This window comes from Zalophus californianus, chromosome 10 (assembly GCF_009762305.2).
Source record: "Zalophus californianus isolate mZalCal1 chromosome 10, mZalCal1.pri.v2, whole genome shotgun sequence".
Classification (NCBI taxonomy): domain Eukaryota; kingdom Metazoa; phylum Chordata; class Mammalia; order Carnivora; family Otariidae; genus Zalophus; species Zalophus californianus.
Genome location: NC_045604.1, coordinates 88,798,816 through 88,825,759, shown reverse-complemented (window position 1 = coordinate 88,825,759; position 26,944 = coordinate 88,798,816). Strand labels below are relative to the sequence as shown.

The following is a 26,944-nucleotide window of genomic DNA, read 5'->3' as shown; positions in this document are numbered from 1 at the left end:
GTTTACCCAGATTTAGAAAAAAATTTTGCCCGTGTTTTCTTTGTTTTTTTTTTTTTTTTTTAAGATTTTCTTTATTTATTTGACAGAGAGAGACACACCTAGAGAGGGAACACAAGCAGGGGGAGCAGGAGAGGGAGAAGCAGGCCCCCTGCCAAGCAGGAGCCTGATGCGGGGCTCGATCCCAGGACCCCGGGATCATGACCTGAGCCAAAGGCAGACACCCAATGGCTGAGCCACCCAGGCGCCCCTTGCCTGTGTTTTCTAAAAGCTTTTAAAAATGCCAGCATTTTATAGCATTATTAACTGTTTGATTTATCTGAACTTTATTTCATTTTTTTAAGAGAGAGCATGCAAGTGGGGGGGTGCGGAGAATCCTAAGCAGGCTCCATGGGCAGCTTGGGGTCTGATATGGGCTTGATCTCATGACCCTAAGATCATGACCTGAGCCGAAATCAAAAGTCGGATGCTTAACCAACTGAGCCACCCAGGCGCCCCCTGAACTTTATTTTTTTTTCTAATAAAAAAAAAAATCAACTAACCATCCTGTATTTCCTAAATAAATTTGTTATCTTCAGTGATTTAGGACATTTCCTTTATTGCATAACCTTTGTGGTCCTTCTTAATTTTTTTTTTCAAATTTCAGTGTTTTGGGGACTTTGGTTGTTGCTCCTGTTACTGACTTCTAGTTGAATTGTTAGGTGTTAATCTTTTTTTTTTTTTTTTTTTTGAGTCACAAATGGAAGTCAGAAGCTCTCTAGATGTAGCTGCAGTATCTGCCAGAACAGTTTTCCAAATTTACTTAGACATGAGAACCACGTGTGACCCTTGTTTTAAGAAATACAGATTCTGTCTTAGTAAATCTGTGAGGCTAAAGAATCTTTTTTTTAACAAGTATCCCATAGCAGTTATAATTAAACAAATTTAAGGATCACTTCTAGAATTGTAAGTTATGAAAGAGACTGCAGGGCAGTCTTTTTTTCTTTTAAAGCATGTGCCTCTCTTCCTGAAAACTGTATCTTTTATCATCCCACTGTTGTGAATCTCACATATTTGGACAAGATTTGATGGATAGGTTAACTACAGATCTTGGAAATACCATGCTGTGAATATTGTGTGGATATCCGCCAGCTGTTAGAAAAGGTCTGTACTTTAGAACAGATTACTCAGGCATTTTGCTGAAGAGTAGAGGATTGTATCGAGGCAAATCAGCTATGTTTTCTCTTTGTGTTAGTAATTTGAGGTGGGAGATGTTTGAGTAGGAAGATTGAGTTCCCGGAGGGATTGGAGGTAGGTGCTTCTCTAAGACCCAGGAAAAGGTATGCTTGCTGTTTCTGGATGATTTGTGAAGCGAATTAAAATTAAATGAATTCAGTGTAATACTTACTTTAAATTCAGTATTTAATTTTGAATCAATTGTTTATGATATCTTGTTGCATGATATTTTTCCTTACTTTAGGAACTTTTTAACCGAAATATTAAGATTTTTTTGTACCTGTGTAAAGTATAAATATGGTGTGTTATATTTCATATTAGTTTTTAAGTTGTAAGTTGTATTTTTCAAGTTGTCAAAATAGCCATTTAGTTCAACCTACTTGGCTAAGGATTAGCAGAAGTTAATGGATTGACAAGCATTTAGGTATTTTCCAGGCTGACTAGTGGCACTTAAAACTGCAGCCGTTTGTCCACAATGAAAATTCTAGCATTACCTCTGTGTGTATCAACTTAAAAGCCAGACTTGCCCCCTCTGTGCCCTTCAGCATTCCAGAACGAACTGAAGTTAGTATAGGACAGGGAATGTGTATCATACAGGGGAATTATATTATAAATCATCCAGGATACTTATTAATGAATAAGAAGAGGATTTTTATAGTAATACAGCGTTTGGCCAAGTTGTAAATAAATTTGATTTATAGGCTCAATTTTAATCGAACAGAACGCACTTCGCATTGTTTAACCAGCTGGCTTCTTGTTTCCCCTCCTGTCCCTCTTAAAATACAAGGCGATGGAGTTTGAGTTACTGGGCCTCAAATACAGGGGAAGCTGGCGACCAGTACCTCCGTAGCAGTAAAGTGACACTGTACCTTTCCTCCATTTTCTGTGGAAAGCAGTGGAGTTGGAAGGCAACAGAAGTTGGAAACCCCCTTCTTTGGAATTTGTTGGTATAGAGAATTTTCTCATCTGCTTGAAGTTTTCATCAGGTGTGTGCTTTTTGAAGCTGTGTCCCGATGTGACATTGCTACTGCCGTTCATCAGGAAAGCTGGAGAACTGATTGCACCTGTGCTTGTTTGCGCTGACTCTGATCCTGAGGCAGATTCTGTCAGGTGAAGACTAGTGAAAACTGCAGGCAGCTAGAATGATTGGTTTGAGAGTTTAGGCTTAACAAGATGATTGATTACTTATTGGAAACATTAACTGTAGGGAAGAAAGACAAATCTTATATGTGGTGTTGCTTGATAATGCAGTTACAATTTAAATATACTACTTGGTAGCATGTTACCTTTTTTCCCAGAAGTTATTTTGTGGCTTGTAAGAGCATAAAATCATTCTCTGTGATGAAGATTTTAAAGAATGTTTATAGATGACTTTTATTTTTTAAAATACCATTTGAGCAATGGTAAGGATTTTCCTAAGTATCAAGCATTTGGAGTTTAACCTAATTATTGACAGCTAGAAATGTTGCCTTTTATTTTCTGGAAACACTGGCTTGTTACTAAGTTGCTTTAGTACATTTTTATCTTGTTGATTACACCTACTGATATTTGAGAAGGTAGGAAATTTTCTCTTAAAAAAATAAGAAATTCTTAGGAAAATCCTGTACTTTTGCTTTTATGTGAGAATAACATTTTCCAACTAGGAGCTTTCATGGGTACTCACAATTTGCCTTCAAAGAGCTTAACATGATGGTTTTGTTTTTCCTGTATAATGATAAATTTTGAGATTAGAAATAGTTACTTTAGGTAAATTTAAAGTTTACCTAAAGCAGTCTTAAAAAGCACCGTGTATTCCATAGATGTGTATTAAGTATTATTTTAAACTTTTAATTTCAACTATTTCAATTCTTTTAAGAATTCAAACACAAATCTGTATATGGTTTTTATTTTTTGGAGAGCAATTTAATGTTTCATTCTGTTAAAATGAAATCATGTCTTAAAATGACATTTTTGTATACTATGCTGTTACTTAAGCCAGTATTTCTAGAAGATTTACAATGTAGCCAATATGAAAACTCTTACACAAAGCTAAGTTATAGACTTTGGTGGAAAGATACAAAAAAAAGGGAAGGGCTTGAGGTATTAAGTGGTGGTAATTCAGGGTGTTGATGCTGCTTTATATTTAGACTGTTGTTTCTATTAAACTTGTAGATAGCCAGTAGGGAAGTTCACTCATTTACTATTTTCTGAAATAAATTTATATAAATGGCATTTTAAATGTTATTTTAAAGCTTAAAAGAAGTAAATATTAATATTTTAATTATTAATAACAATAATAAAATATTTTTACAAATTGAGAACTTGGTATATTTAGGATTTGGGATATTAAATTGTCTCTTATCTGATCTTGGTTTTTTTTTTTACCTGAACGTAAGACGGTTGCTGTGGGGTTCCCCCCCAATTAACAGACTGTTTTTTCGAATAGCTTCAGGTTTACAGAATGATAGAATATTTATACATAAGAAATATCAAATACATGAAAGCAAAAATTAATAATTTAATTGTAGTATTGGTTCTTTTATTGTTTTGCAAAGTGGGAAATCTTGATCTGGATCATGATTTAGGAAAATGTTGGTTTAAATTCTTTGCATGAGTAATTTCTCCATTCTAAAAAAAATTTTTTTAATTGTTTATTTCTGGGCCTATTCATATTTTGCCCATCTGCTTTAAACCGTGCGAAAGACCAGTTGGGTCACAGTATGGCAAAAAAATGTAACATAAAAAAATTGTAGTGCCTATGTGTGTTTTGTACTGACTGAATGAAATTCCTTCAAAATACTTTTCTGGTGTTAAGGACAATATGATGTTATGGCTGATAAGGGTATCTTCCCAGATTAACAGTCATATTAACTTGTTCTCTGGATGCCGGCTTTGGGGTTTTTGTTTGTTTGTTTGTTTGTTTTTTGAGCAGAGATCTGTAACCACTGAGTTATCAGCAACATACTAACCAGCTACCATCATCTTCCTTACTCTTTCTGCTTCTCTTTATCATTCTCTTTCTTCTTTACTGGTTCTCAATTATTTCACCTCTTAAATGTTAACGTGCAATGTCATTCGGTACTGTTCTGTGGGTTCACTCATCTTATATGCTGGTAGTTCTTCAGTTGTTCATTCAGCTAGCAGTTCTTGACCATTTGCTGTATTTGGTGCTGGGAATGCCAGTGATAAAGGGAAGGAAAAGCCAGCACTTAAAGTAAGCACGTGCAGTGAAAGGGATGCATTAAGAGTTTTTTGGGAATAGAGGAGGGTAAATTGCTTGTCATAAAATGCTTTTAAGATTAGCAGAACATAAGGTGGGGGTGGGTGGCGATTAGTTGTTTCCTAGGAAAGGTGGACACAGATTTCCAAGAAATGCATCAAGTCATTTTAGACACAAAGAACATCATGAAAAAGAATGGTACCTTTTGGACTGTTGTACACACTTGGTGTGAGAGAGAAGGAAACGTGTGTGGACGTAACAGGATATGAATCTGGCCAGGCCAAGGACTTTAGATGATTTCTGAAGTTACTTTAGTGATATAGATAACTTGGGCAGAGAGATGAGAGATTTGGGGGAGAGGGTGAAAATTGGGGGGGTGTCAAGATGTAAGCCAAGGAAGACCAATCAGGAGGTTTTTGCAAGAGTAAATTGATGGAGGGCCAAAATCACAGCAGGGACATAGATGATAAGGATGCATTTGAATTCTATCAAGGAGATAATCTGGGGATAGGGAGAATCTGAGGAAGAAATCCCTGCTTGAGTAAATAGACCATTTTCTAAAGTAAATGACCCGTTCTCTCCTACCTCTCTAGCAGTCCTGACTTATCTTGCCTTTACTTCTCTTCTGTCTGCTGTGGGAACCCAACCTTTAGGTCTTGCCATTTCTTCTCATTCTACTCTCATGATTTTTTTCCACCTGTATGATGAATCCTAAATTTATATTTTTAGTTCATATTTTTACTGAGCTTTAGAACCATATATTCAGTTGCATTCTACACATGGCTATCCTATATCAGTGGTTTTCAGAGTTTATCTGAAGATTTCTGAGAGGCTGCCTGAAACTGTCATGAGATCCACAAGGTCGAACTATTTTCATAATGATAGGAAGACTTTGTCTTATTCACTTTTTTTCTCATGAGTACATAGTGTTTTGTAGAGGTTCCATAATGTGGATGTTACAACAAATTGGATGCAGAAGCAGATGTGAGACTACCTGCTTTTCTGTTAAGCCACATATTAAAGAAATTCGGAAGAATGTAAAACAGTGTATGCTTTTCAACTGGCTTTTTGTTTTGGAAAATAGTTATTTCAGAAAATATATATTCATTCATGTAAGAGTTTATTTTTTAATGAATTAATATTTTTTAAAATTTCCCTGTTTAAATGTCAAATATGGTAAATATAATTGTAACCCACATAGATGATTTTTGGTGTTTTCAGTAACTTTATTTTTTAAGATTTTATTTATTCATTTGAGACACAGAGATACAGAGAGAGAAAGCATGAGCCAGGGAGAGAGGCAGAGGGAGAAGCAGGCTCCTCGCTGAGCCAGGAGCCCGATGTGGGGCTCGATTCCGTGACCCTGGGATCATGACCTGAGCTGAAGGCAGACGCTTAACCGTCTGAGCCACCCAGGTGCCCCTCAGTAACTTTTAAAAATGCAAAGGGGTCTTGAGACCAAAATCTTTGAGAATTGCTGTCCTGGAGTAACAACCAACCTAACACATGAAAAACTAAACTCTCTCTCGTGCATTTCCCAAACTCAGTTTTTGTCTTCTGTTTCATGTTTTGGTAAATGGTACCACTGACTACCCACCTTCCAGGCCAGAAACCTGAGGGTCATCCTTACCCCCTTTTTTTTTTTAACCTAGGTGGTAAATAGTCATCACTAACATTTATTGCGGTGCCTGGTACTATTCTTCAGTTCTTTACATCCATTATCTTGTTAAAACCTCACAACAACCCTACATGGTAGAGGTATTCATACTTATCCCTGTTTTACAGACAAGAGAACAGAGGTACAGGGTTGTTAAGTACCTGGCCCACGGTTTTGCATCTATTAAGATGCAGAGCCAGGATTTGAATCTAGTCAGTCTTTTGAACCTGCACTTCTTTGTTCTGGAACAGTTTATATAGATTGATATAACGTTTCTTGAAGATTTTATATGCACATTCCCTATAAAGTCATCTGGGCCTCGTGCTTTTTAGAGAGGTAAATCTTGGAGTTTTTCAGTGTCTTCTGCTGTTATTATAGGATCTTCTCCTCTATAAGCTGATCTTGGTAAATTATATTTTATAGAGCAGACGCTGAACAACTATAGCTTGCAAATTTGGCCCATTGCCTATTTTTGTATATCAGGTTTTGCTGGAACAGAGCCACATCCATTCATTTATGTGTTGTCTGTGGCTGGTTTTTGTGCTACAACAGCAGAGCTGAGTAGTTGCAAGAGAGACTGGATGGCCTGTAAAGCCTAAAATGCTTACTATCTGGCCCTTTACAGGAAAGATTTGCCAAGCCATGTTATGGAACACTGTTCCATTTAGCTGGTTTTCTGTTTTACAGGTATAGGTTATACATAGTATTTTCTTGTATTTCCAGAATCTCTACATTTGGAGTTATGTCTTTTTTTTTTTTTTTTAATCCCTGGAACTACTTGTATTTCTTCTTTTTTCTCTCCATTGTTTGGGATTACTAAAATTTTGTCAGACTTACTTGTAACAGTGTTGGTGTTCCATCTTCTGCTGTGCTCAACAGTTTAAATAGCATTAGACTTAGAGTTCCATGTTTCTTAAAAGTATGCTAGTAAAAAAAAAAACGTATGGCAATATTGATCAAACTGTCTGATCCTGATGGGTGATTTCATCAATTCCTCCATTTCTTCTATGCTAATTAATCTTTATTTTCTTGCCTCTTTGGGGGCCAGTGTTAAATCCTTCCTCCATCTTTTCACACTATTTATAGAGTTGAACCTAAAGAAATATCTTAATTTTAAAAAATCATCTCATTTTTTTCCATTTTTGTTTTTTAAAAATTAGGTTAACTAGTTAATTTTTTTCATAAAGTCATGCCTTGGAGTTATTAGTTTACCTCTAAAGTCATTGATTGCTACTTTTATCTTCACTGATTCCTTCTTCTGCTTCCTTTAGTTCATTTTTTTAACTTGAGTAAGATGCTTTATATTCATTCTTGTTTGTTGAAAATAATTAAGACTAGGAATTTTTCCCTTACTGCTGGTTTAGTCATATCTTAAAACTTATTATGTGTATTGTTTTCACTGGGACTTTCTTGATAACCCTGCAGTTCTGGTATTTCTTCTTCAGCTCAATACTTAAGGCATTTTTATTTGCTGGTTTTGTTGTTTCTAATGTGATTGCATTGTAATTCAGAAATACCATCTGTATTATTTGTACTTTTTGTAATTTAGTGATGTTTTCTATAGTGCTGTATGGTTGTGTGTGTGTGTGTGTGTGTGTGTACACATACGTACTTTCTATGACTATTCCATGGGTATTTGTCAAAAAAGGTGTTACCTGTTTTTAAGGTAGGTGGTTTTGCTTTTTTTTTCCTTCAGTTTTTCTGTCTCCATTTGATTTACATTTGATACTAAAGTTCAGTACATAGGATTCTTAGCTGTTTATATCTCTTTAGTTGGTTTCTTTTATCAGTATGAGATATCTCATTCTTTATGATGCTTTTCTGATTGAAATTTTTAAACCTGACATTAATGTTGCTTTTATTTAAATTTTGTTAGCATTTTTGGTCCTATATCTGTCTTTGTACTCCCCCCCCCAACTTCCTGTATTGTTTTATTTCAGGACTGATTTTTGCAAAGTATTCCTTAAGTTTTTATTTTCTTAACAAACTAAAGACCCTTTATTAACAAGTGAATTTAACTCATTCATATTTATTTTGATTACAGATCTTTGGGGCCCTATGCTGCGCATCTTCTTCTGTATTTCTTATTAACTGCAGTTCTGGAATAATTCTTTTATTGCCTTTTCTGTATCTGTTGAATGGATCAGGTTTTCTTGTTTCTCATTTTTTTCCCTCTTTCCGGTGGTTTGGATATTTACTGACATAATTAACGTAAATTTTAACTGCACATACACAATAGCCAAAATTACTCAGTAATTATATCTGTTACCCAGCAACCCCATCCTTACCTCCCTACCTACATACACACACTGTTAACTTCTCCTTTATTCTTCTAGTATGTTTCATGTTTACATCTGAGATTTTACTTCAGATTATTTAGTTCAGTTTTATAATCAATAGTTACATTGTCTTAATGTTTTTACTGGTTTTGGTGAAATTTTCTGGCCCTAGAAATGAGGCCCTATCTCAGCCTTACTTTCCCCATGACACTTCATCGATAAGTACAGCAGCTCTCTGAATTTGAGGTAGGGATGGGGCTGCTACATGACAGACGTAAATCCTGCTTCTGAATTCGTGGTCATTTTTAATGGAGTGTTGAGGTTCTTGTACATTCTTCGTGTAGGCCCTTCACAGTGTTTGCCTGTAGGTTATCTTCTAGTTCCTTGAATGTATTAAAGAGCATGTTCCTGTTGCATCTCATATAAATATCTTGTTTGGGTTTTAAATTGTTAAAATCTTTTCCTGTTAGTAATAAAGTGGCAGGCAAGCCTGTATTTTAGTACTGGATAGTATTATAAGTGTTACAAGGTTACATTCAGTTGCAAAATACCAAGCTGAGCCTGGTACTAAACACATAAAGGCTGAGTTCGAGTTTTTGTGTTCTCCTTGATTTCATAGTTACATGTACTTTATCTTTTTGTTTGTTTCAGAGGTACTTTAGAATATTCTAGTACCTTACTTTCCTTGTGACAAAGGAATATACATTATTGGTACTTTCTGGAAGCATTAAATTGTCTGGGAGACAAAAGTTTCATACATAAAGTAATTAGACCTAGAATGTACTTGACTCAAATTCTTAATGTGAGGCTTTTCAGTTGCCTTCAGGAGGAATGAAAAGACTCCAAGCCACAGATAGAATGCTTGTGAGTTTTCAGTGCAGGTCCTTCTGAATGACAGTTTGCTTGTATTACTTCAGAAAAATCAGTCATATTTGAAAAAGGCTAGATCACGTATAAAAAATATATTAGCATGAGTGATCTAGGCTGAGTCCACCAGTGGCTCAGAGAGAAGGCCATAGTGAGGCCAGACTGCTAAATGAAGGAGACTCTGGGGGCGAGGGGCTGGGGGGGAGAGGAGAGGTGACATGGGGTTCGGGTGGCTTACTGGAAACCATACTGGTGACCTCTTTGCTTCAGCATCATGCACATTGTAGGCATTGGACAAATATTGCCTTTATTTGGCTCACGGAAGAGCTTCTGTTTACTTAGTTTTTACAGTGTACTGGGTACTAGACCAGGCCTGCCTGTACTGTGCAGGCAAGGAGAAGGACGCAGAGATAACCCAGTTCTGAGGTGGGCTATTCAAATTTCAGGCCTGGAGCTCTCAACCCTTGAGCAGTGCTTTCTCCGAGTGTCCTCACTGGTCACATGGAGACATTGCACTTATTTATCTGACAGTGGCATCTGTAAAGATGCATCAAACTCACAGAAACGTTCAACTGTTAACAAAAGTGTAAGGTGGTATTGTGCCAATCATTAAAAAATACCCACTATTTGTATAGCCTTGTATTTGGTGCTCTGTAAGTGGTAACATACTTAGCTTTAGGGTAGCCCTGCAAGGTATAGGTTTTATCCCCATCCTACAGAGGAGACCATAGGCTCAGTCAGGTATACACACCTTGCCCAAAGACACAAAGCTTAGTAAAGGCAGCACTGGGATTAAAACCTGGGTCCATCCGGCACCAAAAGTTCATACACCATGCTGCCTCTCTGTAGTTTCAGAGATTGGGTATATCTTCACCAGTTTAAGGGATTTCTATCAGTTTATTTATTTAATCTCTTTTAAGAGTCTAGAAATCCACTTTATAACTTCACATTGTTCATAAGTAGACAAATGGCTCTTTCAGATTTGCTTAAGACAGGGTATCTAGGTTATTTCTCCAGCTTTGATTAGTTTCATAGATTTTGCTCTGTAATATTTGTGTTGACTCCTGCTTTCTGAGTTTGTCCTGTTTGATCCAGACGTTACATTTTAACAACAAAAAATGCTGCTAACTTTGCTTTTTTGTAAAGAAACAGATTGTTTTCTACTCTTTCTATCTGTTCTTGTGTTACGTTTCAAAGATGAAGAATAGAGACCAAACACATTAAAAATGAGGCAGATTAAGAATAGTTTCCAGGCAATTGAGGATTCTTTTAGGATGACCAAAACTTGATTCGCCACTTTTGCTCTTTGAGCTGTTGTGAGTTCCATAGTTGTAGAACCAGTGCTTGTTCTCTGATTAGAATAACACGGGCCAGAGCTGGTGAGCAGGAGGTGCCACCCAGGCCAGGGGATGCCACTGGCATCCGTGCCCTTGTTGGAGGGGTCGTTGCCGAAGTAAAATTGGACTCTCCCGAGACAATCTGAGCCTGTGAATGAGGGTATCCTCGCACTCTTGAACTTTCTGTTCCTTTAGGGTTGTTTTTCTTAGTGCCTTTTTACTTAGATGGCTTACTGTGGAGGTACACTTTACTGGCTAATCTTTTCCACCCCTTTTCTTTTGTTGGGATTAGTGCCAGAACAGATAAAGCCCAGTGTAAGCCAGCCTCAGCCTGCCAACTCTAATAACGGCACTTCCACAGCAACCAGCACTAATAATAATGCCAAGCGAGCCACAGCCAACAATCCGCAGCAGCCACAGCCGCAGCCACAGCCGCCACAGCAGCCGCAGCCACAGCAGCCGCAGCCACAGCCGCCACAGCCACAGCCGCCACAGCAGCCGCCGCAGCCAGCACAGGCCTTGCCTCGGTATCCTCGAGAAGTGCCACCACGATTTCGCCACCAGGAACACAAACAGCTTCTAAAGCGGGGTCAGCATTTTCCTGTCATAGCAGCAAACCTGGGATCTGCTGTTAAAGTGTTAAGCAGCCAGTCAGAAAGCAGTGCTTTAACAAATCAACAGCCACAAAATAACGGAGAGGTGCAGAACAGCAAAAACCAGTCAGGTGAGAGAAGGCCTTTCTTACCAGACTCCAACCGTCCTCATTAGCAGTGCAGCAGGGTGACACATTCATGGCTTGTCGGGGATCTGTCTGTCCATCAGTATCTGCGTTGCAAAATAAGAGTTCCGTGCAGGGAGTTACAAATGGGGAATCCTAAAAGGTGCCCTGTAAGCTGACTGCCCATCCTACTTTTTAAATGATTGTTTTAATCACCTTCTCTCCAGGTTCTACCCATTTTTATAAGCAGCTTATAGCTTAAATCGATAAGACTACAGCTAAAATTGAGCACACCCCGCCCCCCCCATAAGCATATGTCCTAAGCGGTGGTACATATCATTGCAATGAATCCTCAACAGCCCTGTGAGGCCTAAGTTATTCTTATCCTCACTTTTCAGTAGAGGAAACTGAGGCACCAAGACTTTCAATCATTTGCCCCATGATCGCTCGGTTACCCTGTGCCCAAGAAAGACTGCCGCAGGTGGAAATGGTATTCAGACAGCACGTGCATTCAGTGATGGCCACAGAAGGGCCTTTCTGAGCTCCGTAATGATGGGGAGGCAGAAAATGTATGTGATTACGGTTTTCTCAAAGGCCAGTTTGTTTCAGTATGTTCTGAAAGGCTCTGACGGTTTTTTTGTCTGTTCTTTCTCAAACTGTTTCGAAGCATTTACTACAAGCCAGATAGAGAATTGAGGAGAATCAAGGTTCCCACGCATGAAAACACTTGCATATACTGGTTAAGAACAAAGTCTCTAGAGCCAAATGGACTAGGTGTTTAAATCCTAGCTTCACACACACCAGCGTTTGTGACCTTGGTCACAACTTAATTGCTTCATTGCTCCATGGGTCTGCGTCTCATCTGAGCAGCCATTGCTCACCGTCCCAGCAGGAGTTACGCTCTATCTCTGTGCTCTCTCCTCTGTATCAGGAACTCCTCTGTCCATTCTGTTATGGTACTGCACAGCAGCTAAGCAGCAGAGCTGGCGTTGATCAAGATCCGCCTGACTCCAAAGCTGTGCTTGTAACAGCCTTGCTGTACTTTGGCAGCACACTGGATGTGGTAGGTAAGGACGGAGAGGACACAAATGTGATTTTTCCAGCATGGGTAATTAGAGCAGCACATTATTATTGGAAAGGATACAAACTTAGACTATGACCCTGAGTTAGTACTACCCCCATAGCCACTTACTGCCTTATGTGGGCTTGGCCAAATCACTTAACTTACCTCAATCCTCTCCTAAGCTGTAAAGTATGGACATTAGTGCCCAACCTATATGGTTGCTTTGAGTATTAAATTTTTTTTAAATTTTTATTGTTATGTTAATCACCATACATTACATCATTAGTTCTTGATGTAGTGTTCCATGATTCATTGTTTGTGCATAACACCCAGTGCTCCACGCAGAACGTGCCCTCCTTAATACCCATCACCAGGCTAACCCATCCCCCCACCCCCTCCCCTCTAGAACCCTCAGTTTGTTTTTCAGAGTCCATCGTCTTTTGAGTATTAAATTATGCGATGGGTTTAAGCGCATAGCTTAGCACCTGATATTTGGGTACTGAATTAATTTCTTCCCTCAAACTTTTACAGAAGGACCCATACTTTTCAGGAAGAGTCTGATTTAGACATATGACATGTAACACCAAGCAGTTAATTTGGCTTGACGTTCATCTGAGAAATGAGATTGAAAGCAGATACAGTTGGTCATCAGTATGTTTTTTAAAAATGTGATCAAAGCCTGAGGAGAGGTTACTCGCACAGCGAATGCTTGAGTACCTATAACAAGCTAAACAATGGTGGTATCACACTTAACAAAATGAACAAGGAAGTGGGCTTAAATTTAGAAAATGGTATGTTGGGTACCATTTTCAAAATTTGGAAGATGAAAGAACAAAGCTGTTTTTGAAATGGAAACAGTAGGAGTGTAAGGTTTCTCACAAACGGGTATGGGTCAGAATCCCAAAAGTATTACAGATACGCATTCAAATGAAAGGAAGACCTATGTGAGCATAGGCAGAAGTCTTCAACAAAGGCTGAGAAGGACAATTCTCTTGTTTCGCAGAGGACTTTACGAGGGGGCACTGCGTTCATGTGGAGGTGGGGATAGAAGCCAGGAGGGTGCAGCAGTCTCTGGCTGAGGTCTGGAATTGATGTGGATGATGAAGGCAGAGCACTCTGCAAGAAAACCTGATTTGTGCTTTTGTCTTTTTTAAAAAGCATTTGTGAATCCCCACTTACCAGCATATGTCATTTTAATTTACATTAAAATATCTGTGTAGGTGCTACGAGGAGTAGCAACCTGAGCCACATAAGAGGCCGTCGGGTATCTGAACTAGGGAGGGCTTCTTAGACTGTTAGGTCTGCCCTGGCCTCTGAGGTTATTTACAATGCTAAGGATCATACTGACCCGGTGACTAACCCTGATGGGGTGTTCGCTACAGCACACACACTATGTTAACATTCAGTCCTCACCTTACAGATTAGAGATCAGTGAAGAGCAATGTCGTGCACATTATAAACAGCATCAGTGATAGTCCGGAAACACAAAAGTTGTGTGTTGTGAATCACAGGTAGTTCAGAACTGTGCAAACATAATCTTAACTGCTTTTGTTTTTGTATTTGTGTTTCACTTTTCTGTTTCCTGAGCAAATACAGTTAATGGAATAGGTTTGATGGGTAGGTCAATACATACAATAAATACATACACAGATATTTACTTAAGTTTTCGTGATAAAAGTGAGGGATGCAGTGCTGGATACACCTTCCTTGTCCTCACATAATTCAGTTCTTGTTCATTCCATGCAGTCAGAGAGCAGGGATAGTCCTTAGGTGGGAGTAGGTACTTTATAAATCAATCTGAGGTCCTAAGCTAAGCACCTTCGCAGGCTAGCAGGTAAGTGAAGTAGAAGATGAAAAAGAGTGATGGGAACAGGGGTAAAGACACTGACTTTGTACCCCACCCGAATACCTTTACACACCTTTAGAGCCCTACTCTGGTCAAACCACACAGCGCTGCGGGCTCAGCTGCTGGTTTGTGGCTAGACCTCAGACACTTGGTGATGCTTTCAGTCAACATCAAGACTTCTCCTGGGCAGTTGATTTCTTAGAGCCTTAGGATGTTGGGCTCTGCTACTGCCCAAATAACTCTTCAAGCTGGGGGGACTTACAGGGCTTCATGTAATACAGGATCTGGGAGGGGGGGACTCATACACCTAACAGGGCTGGTGGCAATTGTACTTATGGTCCAGAGTGGCCCAACCCACATTTTATCATTCAACTGACATGTACCGTAAAGCTAAAAGAGTAGAGAAGCAAATACCCATGTCCCCTGCACCCAGATCCAGCAGTTAATGTTTTCACATGCATACCTCCTTCCCACTCCTCCTTCCTTCATCTTCCTTGTCGACCGGACGTGTGCACCTTCCCCATCGTATGTACATACATATGCACATTCATTATACTTCACCTTTAATACTTCCACAGGAAATTCCCTAAGAGTAAGGATAGTCTCCTATACAACCATGATACCACGATCCACCTTAGGCAAAAGGGGAGACACATTCAGCAAATCCTGTAATAGGTAGTTTGTGTTCACGTTTCCACTGGTTGTCCCAAGAATGTCATTGTTTGTTTCTAGTATGATACCATTTATATAAAATACAAAGCTTTCATATTGCTTAGGGATGAGTTCAGATTTTGAGTGGTTACCATTCAGTGACCCACTGGGGAAGGACGGGAATGTGGTCAGAGAAGGGGTAGTACACAGGAGTTTTCTTTAGAAGTTAGTGTAGTAAGGGGAGGAGTATGTGGGTGTTGTCTGTATCACTCTTCATAGCCTTTAGTACGTTTGAATTTTTCTTTTTAAAGAACCTCGACATTTGAGCTATATTGGTGAGCGACCAGGAAATGGGGCCGTTTTAATGAAAAGAAATGTTAAAGTTCCCAGAGACATGTAACGATGAAAATACTGCCCATGTGCCTCTGCTCTTCACTGTCTTTTCACTGATGCCCTCCATCCTTCTTGTCCTGGAACTTCTGCTCCTTTCTCTCTACTTGGACCTCTTCCCCCTTAGTTACATTTGTATCATTAAAAAAATTGAACCCCCAGTCTCTTGAGGACGTTACAGACTTTCTCTCCTCCCCCTTCTTACAGAATAGTCTATGTTTGCAGTCTCTAATACATGACTTCAGTCCTCTGTAGTCTGGCTCCTTCCCACTTGACTAAAATAGCTCTTACTAAGGCCATTGGTTTTCTGAATGTCAAATCCAGGCTTACTGATTTTCAGTTGGAGCTGTGGTAAAAACAGCCTTTTCCACTTTCATCTTAATAGACACATTTTTTTTTTATTGTTGATCACTTCCTCTTCCTTAAAGCTCTTTCATTCTTGCTCTCTTCTTCGACCAGTTTTCAGATTTTATTCCCTCCCATGACTTTGCTTCAGATCTCTGAGTGTTAGATTCATGCCTTCCGGATGTCTTCAGCTGATGCCGGGCCCCTCAAACTCCACACATCCAAAATTGAACTCCTTGTCTTGCCGCATACCAGTGTCATTTGCTGAGTTCTCTTGCTCAGAAGGTTGGCACATCCAGTCACCACCCACCTAGAAATCTTAAAATCATGTTTGGCCATCTCCGTGTCTCATAGGCCACTGGTTTCCCATGTCCTGCCGATTCCAACTCCAAAACACCTTTCCGCTCTCCTCTCTTGTGTGCACGGCCGTCACAATGGACCTGACCCCGTGGAGGGCCTCGCCATCCGGTCTGGAGGGGCAGCCCCTAGATTGTCTTTTATGGCTGTCTCCCCACCACCCTCACCTCATCTCTCAGACCAGAGACCAGTCCTGATCCATGCCTTGCATTTGGTTGGGAGTATTGCTTTTGTCATCTTTAGAACAGAGGGTGGCTTGCAGCCCATTTCGGTCTGGTTTTATTGGAAGGCTGCCATGCCCACTCATTTACATGTTGTCTCCGAGTGGCCGTGGCCGCAGTGGCAGAGTGGTTGCCGCAGACACCGCTCTGGCTGGCAAAACTGAAAGTATTCACTAATTGGGCCTTTACAGAAAAAGTTTGCCAGCCCCTGGACTAGAGGCCAGAATACTGAAAGAAACATTTTGACCTTTGTCACTGAGTGCTGTTTGAAATGGTGCCTGCCAGGTTCTCTCATATTCCCAAGTGATACTATGTCATACTTCCCAGAAATACTCTAAAACCAGAGTACATTTACTTCTGAAGACTTTGCCCTTCTGGTGAGAATGAAAAGTCTTTAAGGCAGAAGGCACATGTTTAACTATTTTGTTTGTTACATGCTGTATATTTAATAAGAAAAATAAATTATTTTTTCTGGACCTAAATTCTTCCTGAGCAGATTATTGTTTTTTTACAAATCACTTGAATCATCGCCAGTCTTTGCTCTGCCTCCACATAATCCCCTTTGATCTTTGGGAATAGGTGCTATGAGATGCACTATTCTTTCGGAGGTGTGGTGCTCGAGTTGCCCCCAGTTCTCATAAGGTAATTTTGTGTGAGAATAGGAGCTGATGGTATTATTTTGGATTTCCAGTGTTCTTTAGTAAGGCATAATCTTCCAAATCTTCATTTGCCTACATCAGTGCAGTGTGTGAAAATTTGTATTTTGCACCATGCTCAGTAAAACTCAGCTGCCCCCTTTCCTCCCACCAGCTTGGGGCCTCACAGTCTTACTGTTTCTCACTGTTCCCTGGAAAAACCTAACAGGATTGTTAATTATGTTCCTCTGTGTTTATCCTCTGGATCATTTGTGATGATGGGTTTTGGCTTCCTGTCTGTAAAGGAAACACTAAAATTTTCACCTCTCCCCAATCTGAAAGAGTCTCAGTCTCTGTGAAACATTTTAGTTGAGATTGCTGAGGAGTCTTTTTTTCAAAGCTTTAGTTAGACTGGGATCTCCCCACTTCTGTCTGAGCTACACGTTTTTCATAACCAAAAGATCCTTGGTGAATGCAGTTTTTGATATAGCCTTTTAATTTGGGGTTTTTTGAAAGTAGCAAGTAGTTTTTAGATTAAAAATGAAATTAAAAAAATTTTTTTTATAAAATGAAATTTTAGCTAGTAAATGCTGATGGTGTCTCTCATTTTCTGAAAATACGTAAGGATATATAGCAAAAGACAAATTTAGACCATGCCCCGCCCCCATCCAAACCAGGTCATGACCAGATTCTGAGAGAAATTTTTACTAACATTAAAGGTGGTAGAGTTTGGTTTGCAAAATGGATCCTGCTATTTGCTGGGGGGTTTTTTTGTTTGTTTCCTTGCTTGCTTTTGATGTATTCTGACATAAAATGACTTCACATTTTGGGTAAGTAGTCAAATCTGTGTCATTTCTCTTGTGGTGTCTTTGCTTTTATGTATAAAATATTCTCATTCACTGGTAACTTCATGGTTTCATCTTTTAACACATTAATCATTAGACGAAATTATTTTTGATTGTCTGATTTTAAGAAATCTTTTTAAAGTACCAAATATTCCTTTTCTCCTGATTTAAAATACTAACATTTGACAAACACTTGGGTCTGTCCCTGGCTTCCTGGTGCCGTTCAGCTGAAGCTTAGCTGCTCAGCTGGTGTGGCGCTCGTTAGCTGTCGCGTGACCCTGCGGCGCCCCCTGCCCCCCATCCCGCTACTGAGATTCTCTTTCTCATTCTGTCATGTTTTATGTGAATTTTTAAATCACTTTAACCAAGTTGCAGACTCTTGTTAGCGATTTCTTGTAATTGAATTATACTTTAAGAAAGAATATTATTCTTTCTTCCTATCCAGGAACAAGTTTCTGTACTTAATCAAGTTGTCTTCTGTGGCCTGCAATAAAACTTAATTATATATGACTTTACATATTTCTGTTAGCTTTATTCCAAGTTGCTTTATAGTTTTTGTGGCTGTTGGGATCTTTTCTCGGTCACATTTTCTCGTCGACTACTTCTGGTATATAGGAAAACTACTGCTTTTTACATGTTAATCTGTTGTGTTTCTTTTCCACTATCCTTCCCTTTTTTCTGGGTCCCCTTTCATCGGTCAGTACTTCCAGCAGAAGGCTGAGTATTAGTGTTGAGGACAAGGACCCTGCCTTTTCCCTGTCGGTATGAGAATGCTTCTGCTGTTGCGCTGTTAAATTCCGGGTTTTGTGTTCAGCCTAGGTCGTTTTGTCTGATGTTCCCAATCTTGCTTTCTTACTCCTGCTGGGTGGAAGTGGCAAGAAACGCTGGCATGTGTGAGAAAAAAATTGTGGCAACAGGTACTTTTACTCACATCTTTGAGGTGATGATAATGGTGATGGTGGCTTGACTGTTAGATCTGGAGAAAAGTGGATGAATTTGGGGCTTGGTGGTGTTTGGGATTTGCCATGCACAGTAAGGTTTTAGGAAACTTAGATGAAGAAAACCATAAAGAAAGGATTTTTTTGGGTTGTGGGGGGAGAGGCATCTGTGGGGGAATAATCCAGGAATTAGTGTTCTGTTTGAGATCTTTAAGTAGAGACTTAATGTAAGCAAGTTGTATGATTTCTAATTTTGTTCTCCATGAGATAGACATGGTGGAGTGGAAAATGTGCTTTGGAGACAGGACTGAAATAATCAGCAGAGTCGTCAGTATGTATTAATTAGTGATAATAGCAGCCCTCATTTATTAAGTACCTAATTTGAATCAGATATGGTTCAAAGCATTTTTAATTATTAACCACTTAGTTTTCCAGCGACTGTTTCAGCCAGGTGCTATTATTGCTCCGCCTTTATAGATGAGGAAACTAAGGTACAGACAGATTGAGGATCTTGCCTGTGATCACACAAGGAAATGGCGGAGTGGCTTTGAAACGCAAGCAGTCTGGCTGCACAGTTGGGCTATTAATCACTGTACCAAACTGCCCCTTGCTTGCAGAGCCCTTCTTTGAAGCTGGCACTGAGCTAAATACTTCACAAAGGATAGTATAGTTAACAGCTGGATAAAGAGGTACTGTTTGTAGCCCTGTCTTGCAGATTTGGGCATACAACTGCTGCATAGAGACCAGACATGAATCTTGGTGTCTGTGAGAGTACCAGCCATGTTCTCAGTCACCTTGCTTTATTATCCAATGCTGAATCCTGCCTTCTTCATGTGATTTGCTATAACTTAACCTCTGGGCCTCGATTTCCCCATCTACAAAGTGAAGGTAGTACATCTGTGCTCTAGGATTGTTCCAAGGAGTTAGTGACAAAAATCCATAGAAAACATGTGATCCATGATCTGTGCTGAATGATGTTGCTGGTGGTGCAGGTGCTGGTGTATTTGTTTGTTTTGACCCCGTGAGACAGACTATTCGGTATCCTGTGTTTCGTGAGAAAAACCTTCTCATGGGCACTGAAAGATGACACACTTCGTTTGGCAGCTTAAAACAATGATTCCCAAACAGGGAGTGGAGATCAGAGTCTCTTATGGAACTTTAAGATTCATGTATTTGGTGAATTATATATACACTTTTGGTCTCTCTCTAGTCCTTTTTTCTGCTATTCTTTCTAGCTCATAGTGTTTTGCTGCTTGACAATTGTGCTTTGCGAGAAAATGATGCGAGATGAACCTGATTTTCCATATTAGCAATATACCAGTAGTGAGTTACATTTGTTTTCTAGGCCTGCGATCCCTGGCAGTTGGTTCATTAGGTCTGGGATGGGACTTGAATGTGTGTGTTACTTAAAAGCACCACATAGGATTCTGAGTACTACTCTTATCAAGAACTACAATATAAGCCATCCCCTAAAGACAGTCTAAATGCAGACATCTTATGCAGGTTAATATCTCTGAGGAACTTTTAACTACCAGATCCTTAAATCGAATGACAGGAATGAATCTGGGGAAGTATTAGAAGCATGAGAACTGCCTGCCTCCTACCTGCAGGAAAACAACTAGATGATAATATATAGCGGTGAGTCCAAGATTATAGGATTCTGTGATTGGTCATTAATGGTGTTTAATGTCAGCACTTGATTTTTTAATTGTCATAATTCTCTGATCTCTTATAATACATGGCTGTGAAGGAGAATGCAACTAAAAATACTTGTGTGCAATATTTCAGGTTGAATAAAAACACTAATGAAATGGAAATAAAATGGAAAAGGCTTTGTAGTTTTTATAAACTTGTTCTAATACCCAAAGAGTTGCGTGAAAAAGCTCCCCTGAGAAAGGGAAGACGGGAAAGGATTTCTGGTATGTTTCTAATACATGTAGTCAAGTTCGTCCTGTTCACTTGTCCTCACACATCTCCTTCCCAGCCCCTTCTGTCCCATGTCAGGCCTCTAGGCTTGGGTTGCTTCATTATCCCAATACATTACTACCACCTAGTTCTTCTTCACACCAAAATTCTTTTACTTGCTGATAAATACCAGTTTGTTCATTCAGCAGTTATCTACTGAGAGGAGCTCTTATGTTCCAGGTACTGCCCTAGGCTCATAGGATAGCATCAGTGAACAAAGCAGCAAAATACCCTGCCTGAGTGGAATTACTAATTGGATAAGAAAAGTTGGTGGCTGGGATATAACCAGTGCCCTTGTAACCATACTGCCAAGTTAATGTTGAGGAACCACATACGTTTATAACATTTATTGCCTTTTCAAACACTTCATAAGTTTTTGTACTTCTCCTTTATTCTAGATATAAACCACAATACTTCAGGATCCCATTATGAAAATTCGCAGCGGGGACCTGTGTCTTCTCCGAGTGACTCTAGCACAAATTGTAAGAATGCTGTTGTAAACGACTCCCCTGAAAAAGAAGCATGGCCCTCAGTCCCTGGCAGTGATCCAGAGTTGGCTTCAGAATGTATGGATGCTGATTCTGCCTCCAGTTCTGAATCAGAGAGAAACATCGCTATCATGGCTTCAGGAAGCACCAGTGGTGAAAAAGATGGCCTTCGGAATAGCACTGGACTTGGTTCCCAAAACAAGTTTGTGGTTGGTAGCAGCAGCAATAATGTGGGCCATGGAAGTAGTACTGGGCCATGGGGTTTTTCCCATGGAGCCATAATAAGCACATGTCAGGTCTCTGTGGATGCTCCTGAAAGCAAATCAGAAAGTAGCAACAATAGAATGAATGCTTGGGGCACTGTAAGTTCTTCATCAAATGGAGGGTTAAATCCAAGCACTTTGAATTCAGCTAGCAACCATGGTGCCTGGCCAGTATTAGACAACAACGGACTCGCCCTCAAAGGGCCTGTAGGGAGCGGTAGTTCTGGCATCAATATTCAGTGCAGTACCTTAGGCCAGATGCCTAACAATCAGAGTATTAACTCTAAAGTGGGTGGTTCTTCCACCCATGGTACCTGGGGAAGCCTTCAGGAAACTTGTGAATCTGAAGTAAGTGGTACACAGAAGGTTTCATTCAGTGGTCAACCTCAGAATATTACCACTGAGATGACTGGACCAAATAACACTACTAACTTTATGACCTCTAGTTTACCAAACTCCGGTTCAGTACAGAATAATGAACTGCCTAGTAATACAGGGGCCTGGCGTGTGAGCACAATGAATCATCCTCAGATACAGGCTCCGTCGGTTATGAATGGCACTTCCCTTTCTCACCTTAGCAATGGAGAGCCAAAAAGTGGAGGCTCTTATGGTACTACGTGGGGTGCCTATGGTTCTAATTACTCTGGAGACAAATGTTCGAGCCCTAACGGCCAAGCTAATGGTGACACTGTGAATGCAACTCTAATGCAGCCTGGCATAAATGGGCCTATGGGCACTAACTTTCAAGTGAACACAAATAAAGGAGGAGGCGTGTGGGAGTCTGGGGCAGCGAATTCCCAGAGTGCATCCTGGGGAAGTGGAAATGGCGCAAATTCTGGAGGAAGTCGACGAGGATGGGGAACTCCTGCACAAAACACTGGCACTAATATACCCAGCGTGGAGTGGAACAAACTGCCTAGCAATCAGCATTCCAATGATAGTGCAAATGGCAATGGTAAGAAGTTTACAAACGGATGGAAGTCTACTGAGGAAGAGGATCAAGGTTCTGCCGCATCTCAGACAAATGAGCAGAACAGTGTGTGGGCCAAAACAGGAGGTACAGTGGAGAGTGAAGGTAGTACAGAAAGCACTGGACGCCTCGAGGAGAAAGCAACTGGGGAAAATCAGAGTAGAGACAGGAGAAAAATTGATCAGCACACATTACTCCAAAGCATCGTAAACAGAACTGACTTGGATCCACGTGTCCTCTCCAACTCTGGTTGGGGACAGACTCCTATTAAGCAGAATACTGCCTGGGATACAGAAACATCACCTAGAGGGGAAAGAAAGACTGACAATGGGACAGAGGCCTGGGGAAGCTCTGCAACACAGACTTTTAACTCAGGGGCATGTATAGATAAGACTAGCCCTACTAGTAATGATACCTCATCTGTATCGGGGTGGGGAGATCCCAAACCTGCTCTGAGGTGGGGAGATTCCAAAGGCTCAAGCTGCCAGGGGGGATGGGAAGATGACTCTGCTGCTACAGGAATGGTCAAGAGCAATCAGTGGGGGAACAGCAAAGAAGAGAAGTCCGCGTGGAATGATTCGCAAAAGAGCAAACAGGGATGGGGTGATGGACAAAAATCAAACCAAGGGTGGTCCGTTTCTGCCGGTGATAACTGGGGGGAAACTGCAAGGAGTAACCATTGGGGTGAGGCTAATAAGAAATCTAGCTCAGGAGGTAGTGACAGTGACAGGTCCGTTTCTGGTTGGAATGAACTTGGTAAAACTAGTTCCTTTACTTGGGGAAATAACATAAATCCAAATAATTCATCAGGATGGGATGAATCTTCTAAACCTAATCCTTCCCAGGGATGGGGAGATCCTCCAAAGTCTAATCAGTCTCTAGGTTGGGGAGATTCGTCAAAGCCAGTCAGCTCTCCAGACTGGAACAAGCAACAAGACATTGTCGGGTCTTGGGGAATCCCACCAGCTACAGGCAAACCCCCTGGTACAGGCTGGCTGGGAGGACCTATACCAGCCCCAGCAAAAGAAGAAGAGCCCACAGGCTGGGAGGAACCATCCCCAGAATCCATACGTCGCAAAATGGAGATTGATGACGGAACTTCAGCTTGGGGAGATCCGAGCAAATACAACTACAAAAATGTGAACATGTGGAACAAAAACGTCCCAAATGGCAGCAGCCGTTCAGACCAGCAAGCACAGGTACACCAGTTGCTACCATCTGCAAGTGCCATCTCAAACAAAGAGGCGGGCAGTGGCTCCGGTAAGTTTTCATTTAACGGAGTCCGACAGTGTTACAAGATACTTCACAGTGTTGTTAGCCTCGCTTCAGTGTACTGGTGCTGCTGTAAGATTTGTTTAACAGAGTATTTGGATATGGCACACAAAGGGCTTTTCCCCTCTGATCCAGGAGGAGCTTCTAGGGAAGAAAATAATAGGGCGTTTAACATCAGGGAACAGAGCTCTGCCTATAGCCGCATTGGTTGCGGGTCTCACATGCTCTGTTCTCTGCTAGGAAGACTTCAGAAGGCAGAGTTGGGAAAGTGATGTCAAGTAGGAATTCCCTACACTTCTCAGTTCTTCTGAGTCAGGCTGTTACTTTTTGGTTTTGTTATTTGATTACAGTGTCCCCAGAAATAAAACAAGCATCCAAGCATAATACTCTTTAAATACCAGGTGCTATATTTGGCCTTAGAAGGGATTTATTTAAGTAGGCATGAAATCCAAGTCTGTTAAGTTATACAGCGTGTATGTTTGTGTACTTAAAACATTTGGTAGTACCTTTCTGACATATTCCCACTCTCATAACAAGGAGCTAATTCCTATCTGCAGATGATCTTGACAATGACATTTTCATGTCATTTTCATTAAGTGTCATTGGAACGCATTGTCTTTGTTAATGGACGTTTTATTGAGTAATAATCAGTCCCTTCAGAAGTAGCGTTAGGAGTGTTCATGAGCGAACCTTTCAGCATCCAGTTTTTTTCCCTCAAGTATAGTTTATTAATTTAGATTCAATTCTTACAAGAAACAGGTTACGTATCTAAGGGAAAGGCTGTTTTGGTTCTTTTGAACAATGTTTATGGCTTTGCTTTGGACAACCTGATACCTCAGAATTTTTAAGAAGCATTGTCCAGCATGTATAAAAATAGGATGCCTAGGTATTTTTAGTCTTGTAGTTATTTTATTTTATTTTATTTTATTTTATTTTATTTTATTTTATTTTGCCCCAGAACGGTGATGTTGAAAGGTTGCACTTATGGTAAAAATTATATACACATACCGTTACCCAGCTTGATTACCTGCTTGGAATCAGTAGGTTTGGCTTAGAATGACTTGACTTTTCCAGGAATTAAATTCTTCAAAGGAGGATGACTTGCTATAATTAAGGTCATTCAAAACAATCTGCTCTACACCCAGAGGGCAATTATGAAAGAAGAGGTGGGGGAAAAAATTCACACCGTGTAGTTAAATTATGATAATGGGAAATGATTTGTCTTCTTTGCATAAAACAGATGCCATTGTTTTTGCCCATCGCAGCATCATTATTCGATCTGTGAATGTGAAGGTCTTCATCTTTGGTTCCCTAAGTATTCCTTATTGCCCCTATTCCACCGCACCACCCTACCATGTGCTGATGACTTCTTTTCCCACACTTTCTAAAGGCTGGGGTGAGCCCTGGGGGGAGCCTTCTACTCCAGCCACAACTGTGGATAATGGTACTTCAGCATGGGGTAAACCCATAGACAGTGGTCCCAGCTGGGGGGAGCCCATTGCTACGGCATCCAACACATCCACGTGGGGCTCCAGCTCTGTTGGTCCTCAAGCATTAAGCAAATCTGGTAAGTTACTGATAATTCCTGGTAGCTATTTTGTCGCAGTGGTGGTCTCTCATTGTCTATAATTAAATAATTGGATAATGCTTATATCATTGATAAGTGTATCCGTGTCTCATCATACTAGATGATTTCACTATTTGCCTCTTTGAATTTGTAACTTGGTTTGCTCTTTTAGCTTTCTGAATTTTCTTGTCTTTACTTAGAATTGTGTTAACTAATAGGGATTTGCATGTACTTCACCAAATCTAAGTTATTATTTTACCAAATAAGATTACGTATTCAAGCAACTTTCATGTTACCTAGCATGAGAGACTGGATATATAATCGTGTGGACACATATCCAAACTGTCTGGCTCAGGTTCCAGATTACTCCCTGAATATTATACAGAAAATGAACAAAGTTCAGGAGGGACCTGATTCAGCATTTGGGTGAACGTTGTCACTATCCCATAAGTTGTGTGTGGGGTACCCCATAGGATCCTATTCCAAAGGCTGAGTCTAGAGTTGAGATACTCTCTGCTTATGACTTGCAGTACTTTGTGGCCATCCTCTTTGAAAATATATATCAAAATGAATTCTTTGAAATTTCCTCATTCCTCTTTGCCCTGTGTGTTGCTATGCAGATTATTAAATGAGTATGAATAAGAAGGCCACCATTGTTCCATGTTAGGAGACTTCTGTTTGTAAAAAGCATGGGAAATGTTTCATTGATTTTTTTTTTTTTTTAAGTAGACTTCACACCCAGTGTGGAGCCCAATGCAGGGCTTGAACTCATGACCTGAGATCAAGACCTGAGCTGATATCAAGAGTCGGACACTTACCTCACCGAGCCACCCAGGCACCTCTGAAATTTTTAATTTAAAAAAATTTCTTGCTTAGGCGTGCCTGGCCAGCTCAGTTGGTAGAGCAAGCGACTCTTGATCTCAGGGTTGTGGGTTCAGGGCCCATGTTGGGTGCAGAGATTACTTAAAAAAAAAAAAAAAATCTTGCTTAGTGGAACCTTCAACTCAGTATAAAACATACATTTCTACCATGCAGATTTGGGAAGGGAAATAGGGGTTTTCTTAGGGTCCCACCCCCACCTGGCCCCCTTAATGAGTGCTCATCCTCCAGAAAGAATTGTTTGATTAAAGCATGTTTCTCTTTATATCACAAATCCACGATCAGGGCCAAAATCTATGCAAGATGGCTGGTGTGGTGATGATATGCCGTTGCCTGGAAGTCGCCCCACCGGCTGGGAAGAGGAAGAGGATGTAGAGATTGGAATGTGGAATAGTAATTCATCTCAAGAGCTTAACTCATCTTTAAATTGGCCACCATATACAAAGAAAATGTCATCGAAGGTAAACATTTCAAGGGCAAAGCCCTTGAAACTTTATTCCAAAGATAGTTCACCCTCAGAAAATTAATGTTCTTCCTGCCCATTTGTGGCAGTCAGTACAGTCCAGGCAGTCCCCAACTTAGCTATAGCCTCTTGTATGGGCGGCCACCTAGACAACCATAAGACCGCAGGAACTTCTTTGTCCCCACTGCTACAGCTTGGGATTTCTCTCCTCCTCCCCCTCCACCAGTGCTGGCTGGGACACCCGTCACCCCGGGGTGGTGCCTGCAGTGGTGGGGGTGAAGAGAAGGGCAAATCTCCTTGTTGACGCTTTCCATCCCACTGCCAGTTCATCTCCCATTCCACCTCACCTGCAGTCCCCGACCTCCCCTTCCACCCAGAATCACCATCTTTCTTTTTCATCCCCCATCTGTAGCCCTTCCCCGCCTCCCCGCCCCGAAAGGTCCTATGACAAAAATCCCTAGGAATGAGCAGAGTTTGATTTTTCTCTTTCTTGTATGTGGACAAATCTTATTCGCAA

General features: G+C 40.5%; 1 protein-coding gene across 8 annotated transcripts in view; it reads left to right on the top strand.

Annotated features, from left to right (window-relative positions):
• TNRC6A (trinucleotide repeat containing adaptor 6A) overlaps positions 1–26,944 on the top strand; it is a 102,846-nt gene that overhangs the window by 42,715 nt on the left and 33,187 nt on the right. For 3 of the 8 annotated variants that reach the window (XM_027609823.2, XM_027609822.2, XM_027609821.2), the window contains exons 5-8: positions 10,844–11,275; positions 20,924–23,506; positions 24,909–25,085; positions 26,250–26,425. In XM_027609823.2, coding sequence (XP_027465624.1) covers positions 10,844–11,275; positions 20,924–23,506; positions 24,909–25,085; positions 26,250–26,425 — 3,368 coding nt within the window. The remainder of the gene's footprint in view (positions 1–10,843; positions 11,276–20,923; positions 23,507–24,908; positions 25,086–26,249; positions 26,426–26,944) is intronic. The other 5 variants (XM_027609826.2, XM_027609827.2, XM_027609828.2 and 2 more) reach the window with 2 other exon arrangements.